This window comes from Cherax quadricarinatus, chromosome 70, assembly GCF_038502225.1.
Source record: "Cherax quadricarinatus isolate ZL_2023a chromosome 70, ASM3850222v1, whole genome shotgun sequence".
NCBI classification, from domain to species: domain Eukaryota; kingdom Metazoa; phylum Arthropoda; class Malacostraca; order Decapoda; family Parastacidae; genus Cherax; species Cherax quadricarinatus.
Window position 1 is genome coordinate 9,007,403 of NC_091361.1, and position 13,058 is coordinate 9,020,460.

Here is a 13,058-nt window from a genome sequence, read left to right on the forward strand (position 1 = left end):
TAATAAACTTTATCGCAAATTTTACAAGGAATCTTATAGACACATCCGTCAGCATTTTGGAGGGAATTCTTTATCAAAAGTTTTTTTACTGTATCAAGATTTTTAAATACAACTTTTATATTAAAAGTCTTAAGAAGAGAAGGCATATTAACCAAGTTTTCATGGTCAGGGAGAACCAACATATTTTTAGTTGAATAAGGTTGGTTGTCCCTTTTTTGGGTTGTAAAAAGTATTTCTAGCAATTTTAAATGATTAATCAATCACATTCCTCGGGTATTTCAGATCATTGGCTATTTCATAAATTTTGGATATTTCTTCATCTATGAACTCTGGACTACAAATACGTAAAGCTCTCAAAAACATTGATGAGAAAACAGACAGTTTAACTTTATCTTGATGGGAAGAATAATAGTGTACATAGGAACAGTTATTTATAGGTTTTCTGTAAATTTTAAATTTGAATTCATTATTACTCTTAATAATTAAAACATCTAGAAAAGGAAATGAGTTATTTCCCTCAAACTCAACAGTAAAGTTTATAGAATGGGCTAAGCTATTTAATTTGCCAAGGAAATGGTGTATATCTACATTCTTGGGTATAAGACATAAAATATCATAGACATATCTGAACCATTTTGCTATATTAGGGAGGATTGTGTTAAGCAATCTTGTTTCAAAAAATTCCATATATAGATTATTAAGAACAGGTGAAAGACGATTCCCCATTGCCATGCCAAATTTCTGAGTGTAAAATTTATCATTAAATACAAATTTTGCATCAACAATGCAAAGTTTAATAAGTTTAATGATGGTAGGAACAGTTAATGGTAAATCATAATTAACGAGTTCTTCAGATAAGAAACTTAATAAATCATCAACAGGAACATTCGTAAACAAGGAAGTAACATCAAAACTAACCATGTCAAAATCATTTAAGTCAGTCAAGGAGCTTAATTTATCAACTAAATCTAAGTTGTTTTTAACATTGAAGTTAGAAATTTTACCAACAATAGGGCTCAAAATGTCAACAAGCCATTTGGATAATTTATACGAAACTGATCCTATGGAGCTAATAATTGGTCTGATTGGATTACCTGGTTTGTGTGTTTTTATTAGTCCATACATGTAAGGTAAACCATACCCCCGGCCGGGATTGAACCCGCGGTCATAGAGACTCTATGACCGCGGGTTCAATCCCTGCCGCGGGTATGGTTTATTTGCAATCGTGTCATTACGATTTCTTGAGTCATGTAAGGTAAAGATGGATTAGTGGAAGTAAATTGTTTAATTAATTCATCTTTGCCTTTTAGTGGAAGTTTTATTGTTTTATTGAAATTGCTGTTAACGGTTTCTAAGGGATTCTTTCTAAGTTTAGAATAGACTGTTGGGTAGACTTCAGGATGTACATATTTATTGAGGGGCCACAGATATATCAGACCACTTTTTAGTTGCAGCTACAGTGAGAGTAAAAGGTAGATGGAATACAAGAAAAATGGAAGCATCAAGTAAGAGAGAGGTGAAGGTAGAGGCAAACGAAATCACCGAATTTTTTTTTTTTTTTTTTTTTTGGTCAGATTGCAATGAGAGTGTGACAGTGGATTAAGTAGCATAAAAACACATAGAGACTGTGTTTGTTTTGACTGTTAGCTTTAAAGTTAGGTAGAAAAAAATAAATTATGCGCAATTTTATGGGTCATAGGACTTTCCTTTTTCTACAAAATTGGAAAGATATACAATGCCCTAGTTAACATCAGATGAAAAATAAAGGATAAATTATTGTTAACTTAAGCCGTTTCAACGATATTGTCAATACATTCCATAATAAGTTGAAGTTAGTGATTTTTTTTTCTGAAAAAAAAATTAAAATCAAAGCTGTAAAAAACAGCAAATCATCCCTGGGTGTTTGTAGAACCATCCTTATTCAATAACGTGTGCAAAAATCATGACAATCCTATTAATACTTATCACAGAAAATGGAAACCAACGTCAATAACTTATTTCTGATTTTTTTTTTTTTTGGTTTGTTTATTTGATGTGAAACTCTACGGTTACGACACGCCACATTTCAGTATGTTGCACCCCCTCCTTGTTGACAGCCTGCAGGCTGTCAACACAGTCGGCACAGAAGTTGCCATGTAGAGTATTTAGAATTAATTCTTCAATCTAATCTATGAAAAAAGGCTCTCCTCTCCCTGAAGGTTAATAAATTATAGGAGGAGGTTGCTGGGTAAGATATAAACGACTGTTCCAGGACAGATGGGCTAGTAAGAGAGTAGGCAATGGAGTAGAAGATGCATGGGGTAAGTTTAAGAATATAGTGTTAGAATGTTTAGCAGAAGTTTGTGGTTTTAGAAAAGTGGTTGAGGGAGGGAAGAGCGATTGGTGGAATGATGAAGTAAAGAGAGTAGTAACAGAGAAAAGTTACCAAATGAGAGGTTTTAATAAAGTTGAAGTGATACAAGGAGGGAGGAGAATATGGAGAGAAAAAGAGAGGTTAAGAGAGTGGTGAAGCAATGTAAAAAGAGAGTAAATGAGAGAGTGGTAAGATGTTATCAACGAATTTTTTTGAAAATAATAAGTTTTGGAGTGACGTTAATATGTTGAGAAAGCCCAGGGAACGAATGGATTTGATAGTTAAAAATAGGTGAAGAGAGTAACTAAATGGATAGTTAGAGGTAACGGGAAGATGGAGGGAATATTTTGAGGAATTGTTAAATGTTGATGAAGATAATGAAACTGTGATTTCGTGTATAGGGCAAGGAGGAACAACATCCTATAGGAGCGAGGAAGAACCAGTTGTGAGTGTGGGGGAGGCTCGTGGAGCAGTGGGTAGAATGAAAGGGGGTAAAGTAGCTGGCAGTGATGGGATAATGATTGAAATGTTATAAGAAGTTGTGGATATACTTTTGGAGTGGTTAATGCTTTTATTTAATAAATGAATGAAAGAGGGTAAGAAACCTAAGGATTGGCAGAGAGCATACATAGTTCCTTTGTATAAAGACGAAGGGGACAAAAGAGAGTGTAAAAATTATAGGGGAATAAGCCTGTTGAATATACCTGGTAAAGTATATTGTAGATTTATTATTGAAATAGTTAAGAGTAAGACGGAGAGCAGGATAGCAGATGAACAAGGAGGCTTTAGGAAGGGTAGGGGGTGTGTAGACCAATTGTTTGCAGTGAAACATACAGGTGAACAGTATTTAGATAAGGGTAATGAGGTTTTTGTGGCATTTATGGATTTGCAAGAATCGTATGATAGGGTGGATAGGGAGCAATGTGGCAGTTGTTGCAAATGTTTGGAATAGGAGGTAGTTTACTAAAAGCACTGAAGAGTCTTTACGAGGATAGTGAGGGTCAGGTTAGAGTATTTATGCGATAGAGAGATTATTTCCCAGTAAAAGTAGGCCATAGACAGGGATATGTAATGTCACCATGGTTGTTCAATACATTTATAGATGGAGTTGTAAGAAAAGTGAATGTTCGGGTATTGGCAAGAGGTGTGAGAGTTGTCACAGTTTCGGTTTGCTGATGACAGTGTGCTTTTCGGAGACTGTGAAAAGAAGTTGCAGAGTTTGGTTGATGAGTTTGGTAGGGTATGTAAAAGAAGAAAATTAAAAGTGAATTAAGAGTAAGGTGGTGATAATAACAAAAAAAAATTAATAACGGAAGATTGGATACCAGGGAGGGAGAAAGCATGGAAGAGGTGAATGTATTCAAATATTTGAGAGTGGACGTGTAAGCAGATGGGTCTATGAAAGATGAGAAGAATCATAGAATTTACGAAAGGAAAAAAGTGAGTGGTGCACTGAGGAGTCTGTGGAGACAAAGAACTTTATCCATGAAAGCAGAGAGGGGAATGTATGGGAGTATAGTTATACAAACGCTCGTGTATGGGTGTGAGGCATCCGTGGTGAATGTTATGGTGAATGTTGCAGTGGATATGTCATGTCTGAGAGCAATGTATGGTGTGAATATAATTCAGAGAATCCGTAGTTTGGAGATTGGGAGGAGGTGCGTGATTATGAAAACTATTATCCAGAGGGCAGAGGAGGGGTTACTATGATGGTTTGGACATGTACAGATGGTGGAATGAAGTACAATGACTTTGAGAGTGTATAAATAGGTAATTTAGGGAAGGGGTAAAGGAGGTGTTTTGTGCGAGAGGCATGGATTTCCAACATGTCTGTGTGTCTTTTACACGAGCAAATGGAGACAAATGGTTTTCAGAACTTAAAGTAGTGTTGGAGAGTAAGCAAGGTAACATTTATGAAGGGATTCAGGGAAACCGGCAGACTGGAGATGGGATGTACAGTGTCTACACTGTGAAGGAAGGGTATTAATGTTGAAGTTTTATAACTGTAGTGTCAGCATGCCTCTGGCAAGATAGTGATGGAGTGAATGATAATGAAAGATATTCTTTTTCGGGCCACCCTGCCTTGGTGGGAAACGGCCGATTTGTTAATAAAAAATGAAAAAAAGAATATATATATATATATATACATATATATATATAGGTAGTAGGTTGGTAGACAGCAACCGCCCAGGGAGGTACTACCGTCCTGCCAAGTGAGTGTAAAACGAAAGCCTGTAATTGTTTTACATGATGGTAGGATTGCTGGTGTCCTTTTTTCTGTCTCATGAACATGCAAGATTTCAGGTACGTCTTGCTACTTCTACTTACACTTAGGTCACACTACACATACATGTACAAGCACATATATACACACCCCTCTGGGTTTTCTTCTATTTTCTTTCTAGTTCTTATTCTTGTTTATTTCCTCTTATCTCCATGGGGAAGTGGAACAGAATTCTTCCTCCGTAAGCCATGCGTGTTGTAAGAGGCAACTAAAATGCCGGGAGCAAGGGGCTAGTAACCTCTTCTCCTGTATATATTACTAAATGTAAAAGGAGAAACTTTCGTTTTTCCTTTTGGGCCACCCCGCCTCGGTGGGATACGGCCGGTGTGTTGAAAGAAAGAATATATATATATATATATAAATATATATATATATATATATATATATATATATATATATATATATATATATATATATATGTGTGTGTGTATATATATATATATATATATATATATATATATATATATATATATATATATATATTTAAAAAAATATAGGGAGGTACCACCTCTAGAACTGTTATAGGGACCCTCATCCTCAGAGAAAAGAATAAACTTGCTTCAGAGAAAACTCAAGGTTCTCCATGAAGCTATTTGAGAATTTTCTCCTACCACCCCCTATATTTTATATATATTTTATTTAAAGACAAAATACATTGACAAAACATTAACAAAAATACAATAGAAAGTAAATATATATATATATATATATATATATATATATATATATATATATATATATATATATATATATATATATATATATATATATATATATATATATGTATATATATATATTCTTTTTTTCATTTTTTATTAACAAATCGGCTCGAAAAAGAAAATCTTTCATTATCATTCACTCCATCACTATCTTGCCAGAGGCATGCTGACACTACAGTTATAAAACTTCAACATTAATACCCTTCCTTCACAGTGTAGACACTGTACATCCCATCTCCAGTCTGCCGGTTTCCCTGAATCCCTTCATAAATGTTACCTTGCTTACACTCCAACACTACTTTAAGTTCTGAAAACCATTTGTCTCCATTTGCTCGTGTAAAAGACACACAGACATGCTGGAAATCCATGCCCCTCGCACAAAACACCTCCTTTACCCCTTCCCTAAATTACCTATTTATACACTCTCAAAGTCATTGTACTTTCATTCCACCATCAAGAACAAGAACTCTTAAGAATAAAGAAGAAAAACCTAGATGTCGGTACATATATATATATATATATATATATATATATATATATATATATATATATATATATATATATATATATATATATATATATATATATATATATATATATATATACATACATTATTATTATTATCACACTGGCCGATTCCCACCAAGGCAGGGTGGCCCGAAAAAGAAAAACTTTCACCATCATTCACTCCATCACTGTCTTGCCAGAAGGGTGCTTTACACTACAGTTTTTAAACTGCAACATTAACACCCCTCCTTCAGAGTGCAGGCACTGTACTTCCCATCTCCAGGACTCAAGTCCGGCCTGCCGGTTTCCCTGAAACCCTTCATAAATGCTACTTTGCTCACACTCCAACAGCACGTCAAGTATTAAAAACCATTTGTCTCCATTCACTCTTATCAAACACGCTCACGCATGCCTGCTGGAAGTCCAAGCCCCTCGCACACAAAACCTCATTTACCCCTCTCTCCAACCTTTCCTAGGCCGACCCCTACCCCGCCTTCCTTCCACTACAGACTGATACACTCTTGAAGTCATTCTGTTTCGCTCCATTCTCTCTACATGTCCGAACCACCTCAACAACCCTTCCTCAGCCCTCTGGACAACAGTTTTGGTAATCCCGCACCTACTCCTAACTTCCAAACTACGAATTCTCTGCATTATATTCACACCACACATTGCCCTCAGACATGACATCTCCACTGCCCCCAGCCTTCTCCTCGCTGCAACATTCATCACCCATGCTTCACACCCATATAAGAGCGTTGGTAAAACTATACTCTCATACATTCCCCTCTTTGCCTCCAAGGACAAAGTTCTTTGTCTCCACAGACTCCTAAGTGCACCACTCACTCTTTTCCCCTCATCAATTCTATGATTCACCTCATCTTTCATAGACCCATCCGCTGACACGTCCACTCAAAAATATCTGAATACATTCACCTCCTCCACACTCTCTCCCTCCAATCTGATATTCAATCTTTCATCACCAAATCTTTTAGTTATCCTCATAACCTTACTCTTTCCCGTATTCACCTTTAATTTTCTTCTTTTGCACACCCTACCAAATTCATCCACCAATCTCTGCAACTTCTCTTCAGAATCTCCCAAGAGCACAGTGTCATCAGCAAAGAGCAGCTGTGACAACTCCCACTTTGTGTGTGATTCTTTATCTTTCAACTCCACGCCTCTTGCCAAGACCCTCGCATTTACTACTCTTACAACCCCATCTATAAATATATTAAACAACCACGGTGACATCATATATATATATATATATATATATATATATATATATATATATATATATATATATATATATATATATATATATATATATATATATATATATATATATATATATATATATATATATATATATGTATATATATAAATATATATATATATATATATATATATATATATATATATATATATATATATATATATATATATATATATATATATATATATATATATATATATATATATATATATATATATATATATATATATATATATATATATATATATATGCAAAACAACCATTGTGAGAGAATAGTAAAATTCCAAGCGCTTTCGTATCAACTCACATTATCAAGGAACAATAAAAAATAATACATCAAAGGAAGGCATACAAAGGGTCTAGATCACACCTCACCATCACATCCCACAACAAAGCAACACCTGAAGCACCACAACACCCGATTAATAAGAAAGAGAACACTACAGCAGGCCAGCTGGCCCAACTAGACAGGTCCTTCATGGAAACCCATAAGCAAATTTCTTGTTAAATTTGTGATAAGGTTTATTACGATCAAACTGGTAAAAATCTCGAACTAAGATTAAAACAACATAAATATAGCATTAGAACTGGACAAGATTCCAATGCTCTATTTATTCATGTAAGAGATTTTAACCATCCAATTGATTTTCAAAAAGTTGAGAAAGTAGCATCAAGCAAGTCCATGGTCGACAGGAATATAATTGAATCTTGTTTCATAAAAAGCAGTTTTGACAATAATATGAATATTTCCTTTGGTTTATATAAATTAGATCCATTTATAATTAATAGAATTTGGGAAAAATTTAATAATGCATTACACAAATAATAAATCTTAATTCTTGGGTAGAATAGTTTGTTCATGGGTTGCCGTGAAGGACCTGTCTAGTTGGGACAGCGGGCCTGCTGCAGTGTACTCTTTCTTATGTGTCGTGCGTCAGGTGTTGCTTTGTTGTGGGATGTGTTTGTAAGGTGTGGGCTAGACGCTTTATATGCCTTCCTTTGATGCATTATTTTTATTGTTCCTTGATAATGTGATTAGTCACGAAAGCGCTTGGAATTTTACTATTCTTTCACAGTGGTTGTTTTGCATATATATATATATATATATATATATATATATATATATATATATATATATATATATATATATATATATATATATATATATATATATATATATATATATATATATATATATATATATATATATATATATATATATATATATAAATATATATCATATATATAAATATATATCATATATATAAATATATATCATATATATATATAAATATATATCATATATATATATAAATATATATCATATATACATATAAATATATATCATATACATATAAATATATATCATATATACATATAAATATATATCATATATACATATAAATATATATCATATATATATATAAATATATATCATATATATAAATATATATCATATATATAAATATATATCATATATATAAATATATATCATATATATATATAAATATATATCATATATATAAATATATATCATATATATATATAAATATATATCATATATATATATATATATTTATATATATATATATATATATATATATATATATATATATGTATGTATGTCGTGCCGAACATGTAAAACTAGTCAATTAGCAAGAACTCATTTAAAATTAAGTCCTTTCGAAAATTTTCTCTTATACGTTCAGAAATATATTTTTTCATTAATGTTAATGTAAAAATTTTTAATTTTGCACCAAAAGAATCTTAGAAAAGTTACCTAACCTTATTATAAAAAGAACAATTTATTTTAGCCTAACCCAACTAAATATATTTTAGATTTGTTTACAATAATTTAGTACTAAACAAACACAGTAAAATATATTTTTTTCGTTAGGTTCAGAGTGATTTTGGCGAAATTATTGCATACACAAATTTTCACTTGTCCTATATGGCAAGATGAGCGTTGCTATTTAAGCCAAGATCGCAAGTTCTGCCTATTCGGCACAACATATATATATATATATATATATATATATATATATATATATATTTTATATATATATATATATATATATATATATATATATATATATATATATATATATATATACATATATATATATATATATATATATATATATATATATATATATATATATATATATATATATATATATATATATATATATATATATATATATATATATACATATATAATATATATACATATATATATATATATATATATATATATATATATATTTATATATATATTTAAATATATATATATATATATATATATATATATATATATATATATATATATATAAACACATATCTATATATATATATATATATATATATATATATATATATACATATGTATATACATATATATATATATATATATAAATATATATATATATATATATTTATTATCACACTGGCCGATTCCCACCAAGGCAAGGTGGGCCGAAAAAGAAAAACTTTCACCATCATTCACTCCATTACTGTCTTGCCAGAATGGTGCTTTACACTACAGTTTTTAAACTGCAACATTAACACCCCTCCTTCAGAGTGCAGGCACAGTACTTCCCATCTCCAGGACTCAGGTCCGGCCTGCCGGTTTCCCTGAACCCCTTCATAAATGTTACTTTGCTCACACTCCAACACCACGTCAAGTATTAAAAACCATTCGCCTCCATTCACTCCTATCAAACACGCTCACGCACGCCTGCTGGAAGTCCAAGCCCCTCGCACACAAAACCTCCTTTACCCCCTCCCTCCAACCTTTCCTAGGCCGACCCCTACCCCGCCTTCCTTCCACTACAGACTGATACACTCTTGAAGTCATTCTGTTTCGCTCCATTCTCTCTACATGTCCGAACCACCTCAACAACCCTTCCTCAGCCCTCTGGACAACAGTTTTGGTAATCCCGCACCTACTCCTAACTTCCAAACTACGAATTCGCTGCATTATATTCACACCACACATTGCCCTCAGACATGACATCTCCACTGCCTCCAGCCTTCTCCTCGCTGCAACATTCATCACCCATGCTTCACACCCATATAAGAGCGTTGGTAAAACTATACTCTCATACATTCCCCTCTTTGCATCCAAGGACGTTCTTTGTCTCCACAGACTCCTAAGTGCACTGCTCACCCTTTTCCCCTCATCAATTCTATGATTCACCTCATCTTTCATAGACCCATCCGCTGACACGTCCACTCCCAAATATCTGAATTACCTGGAGTTTACCTGGAGAGAGTTCCGGGGGTCAACGCCCCCGCGGCCCGGTCTGTGACCAGGCCTCCTGGTGGATCAGAGCCTGATCAACCAGGCTGTTGCTGCTGGCTGCACGCAAACCAACGTACGAGCCACAGCCCGGCTGATCAGGAACTGACTTTAGGTGCTTGTCTAGAGCCAGCTTGAAGACTGCCAGGGGTCTGTTGGTAATCCCCCTTATGTGTGCTGGGAGGCAGTTGAACAGTCTCGGGCCCCTGACACTTATTGTATGGTCAGGGGCCCGCGACTGTTCAACTGCCTCCCAGCACACATAAGGGGGATTACCAACAGACCCCTGGCAGTCTTCAAGCTGGCACTGGACAAGCACCTAAAGTCAGTTCCTGATCAGCCGGGCTGTGGCTAGTACGTTGGTTTGCGTGCAGCCAGCAGCAACAGCCTGGTTGATCAGGCTCTGATCCACCAGGAGGCCTGGTCACAGACCGGGCCGCGGGGGCGTTGACCCCCGGAACTCTCTCCAGGTAAACTCCAGGTAATTCAGATATTTGGGAGAGGACGTGTCAGCGGATGGGTCTATGAAAGATGAGGTGAATCATACTCTCTCCCTCCAATCTAATATCCAATCTTTCATCACCTAATCTTTTTGTTATCCTCATAACCTTACTCTTTCCTGTATTCACTTTTAATTTTCTTCCTTTGCAAAACCCTACCAAATTCATCCACCAACCTCTGCTACTTCTCTTCAGAATCTCCCAAGAGCACAGTGTCATCAGCAAAGAGCAACTGTGACAACTCCCACTTTATGTGTGATTCTTTATCTTTTAACTTCATATATATATATATATATATATATATATATATATATATATATATATATATATATATATATATATATATATATATATATATATATATATATATATATGTGTATATATATATATATATATATATATATATATATATATATATATATATATATATATATATATATATATATGTATATATATATATATATGTGTGTGTGTGTGTGTGTGTGTGTGTGTTAAAAAATGATTTATGTTTAGTGAGAATTACTTAAAAAATAAAAAGATTTAGAAATCCGTTTGCTGACGTACTTTTCACGCTGAGTGTGATGGCGTAAAGAAGGAAGCTGAATCTTCTTATGGAGGCCACACGGATCATTTCGTCCTTCCTTGCCCCTCTGTGGATCTCAGTGCCTTGAAGTTGAGTTGGGTCGCAATGTTTTCTGAACTAGAGTTGGGTCACAAGGATTTCGTAATGAGAACAGGAACAATGCTCGTAGCAAAATATCTGTCACACGCCATGGGCTTGATGTAGAATTTTCGCTTTCTGAGCTGAAGATGGATCACGTTGGTTTAACACTGACGCGGGTCACAGCACATCAGGCTTGTGGCTGGTCACCCGGCTCATACACAACGCTCGAAGATGACAGTTTTGCACAAACTATCATAAACATTTTTATTTTTAAATTAATTTTATTAGGTTTTAAGGGATGTAAATATTAAAAGAGTTCCGTCATTTTAATTAAAGAGAAATTTGTTGTTTTAACTTACGTCAACTATTTTTTTTAACTTGTAAACGAAATCATGTTCCAAATTGATATTAGAGACATCACTTTCAACTTCACCTGTTTAACTTCCCTTCGGTTTACTGTTAAAGAAAAGTTTTTACCGTCACTGAGACTTGCTGACAGTTTTAAATGAGTTCTTATACTGTTTATGTGTAGCTCCTGACGTATGCTGCCAGAACTGACAAGTCGCTGTCTCCTGAAATGAAAAAAAAAATAACAAATAATTAGTGATACTGGTCTTTCAAATGAAATGAAAATCATTTCAAATGCTTCTTCTCGATTTTTAATGTTTGAAAGAAAGATGAAAATCGAAGAGTGATTTCAAAATATTTGACTATAATATTAGCATTTGTATCAGGTTAGTGAAGATTACAAGATTCTGTTTCCAAGGAAAATGTTCATTTCGAGAAGAACAGTCACATATAAAGAAAATATTAGCAAAAATATTACTTGGATAGCTACTTAAACTGTATAAATGAGTGCACTGGACATCACAGCCAAGTGACATTAGATACCACTTTCTTAAAAAAATAATTCAACAGTGACACCACACAAGGCTAACAGGATTGACTCCCTTCTATCAACAAGTTGTAAGTATCTTATGAAAACAAATTCAGTCCAGCCTGTAAACTATGATCGCACTTCGAATTATATCATTCAGTGAGGTGTCATGAGCAAAGACTTCAAAAAAAACAATATATATATATATATATATATATATATATATATATATATATATATATATATATATATATATATATATATATATATATATATATATATATATATATATATATATATATATATATATATATAACTTAAAAATAAAAGAAAGCCTCTCGAGTGTTATTAATTTTGTTTTTGAAGTTGCCTACAAATTTAAACCAAAAACGTTTGTGTGCATAATTTACCCCAGTTTAATAAATTAAAGAACCACTTTGATTCTAAACAACATTCGTCAATATTTGACACAAACAACCATGAAACCTCATACGAAGTTACTTTTCCTACTTCCCTCTTCCTGTTTACCCTTAACCCATTTCCCTCTTCTATCCTACTCCACTCATAACCCTCT

The 13,058-nt window shown here is 33.5% G+C and overlaps 1 protein-coding gene across 1 annotated transcript in view; it reads right to left on the minus strand.

Moving 5' to 3' along the window:
• LOC128702117 (neuronal acetylcholine receptor subunit alpha-7-like) overlaps positions 1-12,175 on the minus strand; it is a 285,395-nt gene extending 273,220 nt beyond the window's left edge. The window contains exon 1 of the mRNA XM_070099890.1: positions 11,508-12,175. Within this exon, the coding sequence (XP_069955991.1) occupies positions 11,508-11,574 (67 nt within the window). The 5' untranslated portion in view covers positions 11,575-12,175. The remainder of the gene's footprint in view (positions 1-11,507) is intronic.
• Positions 12,176-13,058: the final 883 nt, after the last annotated feature.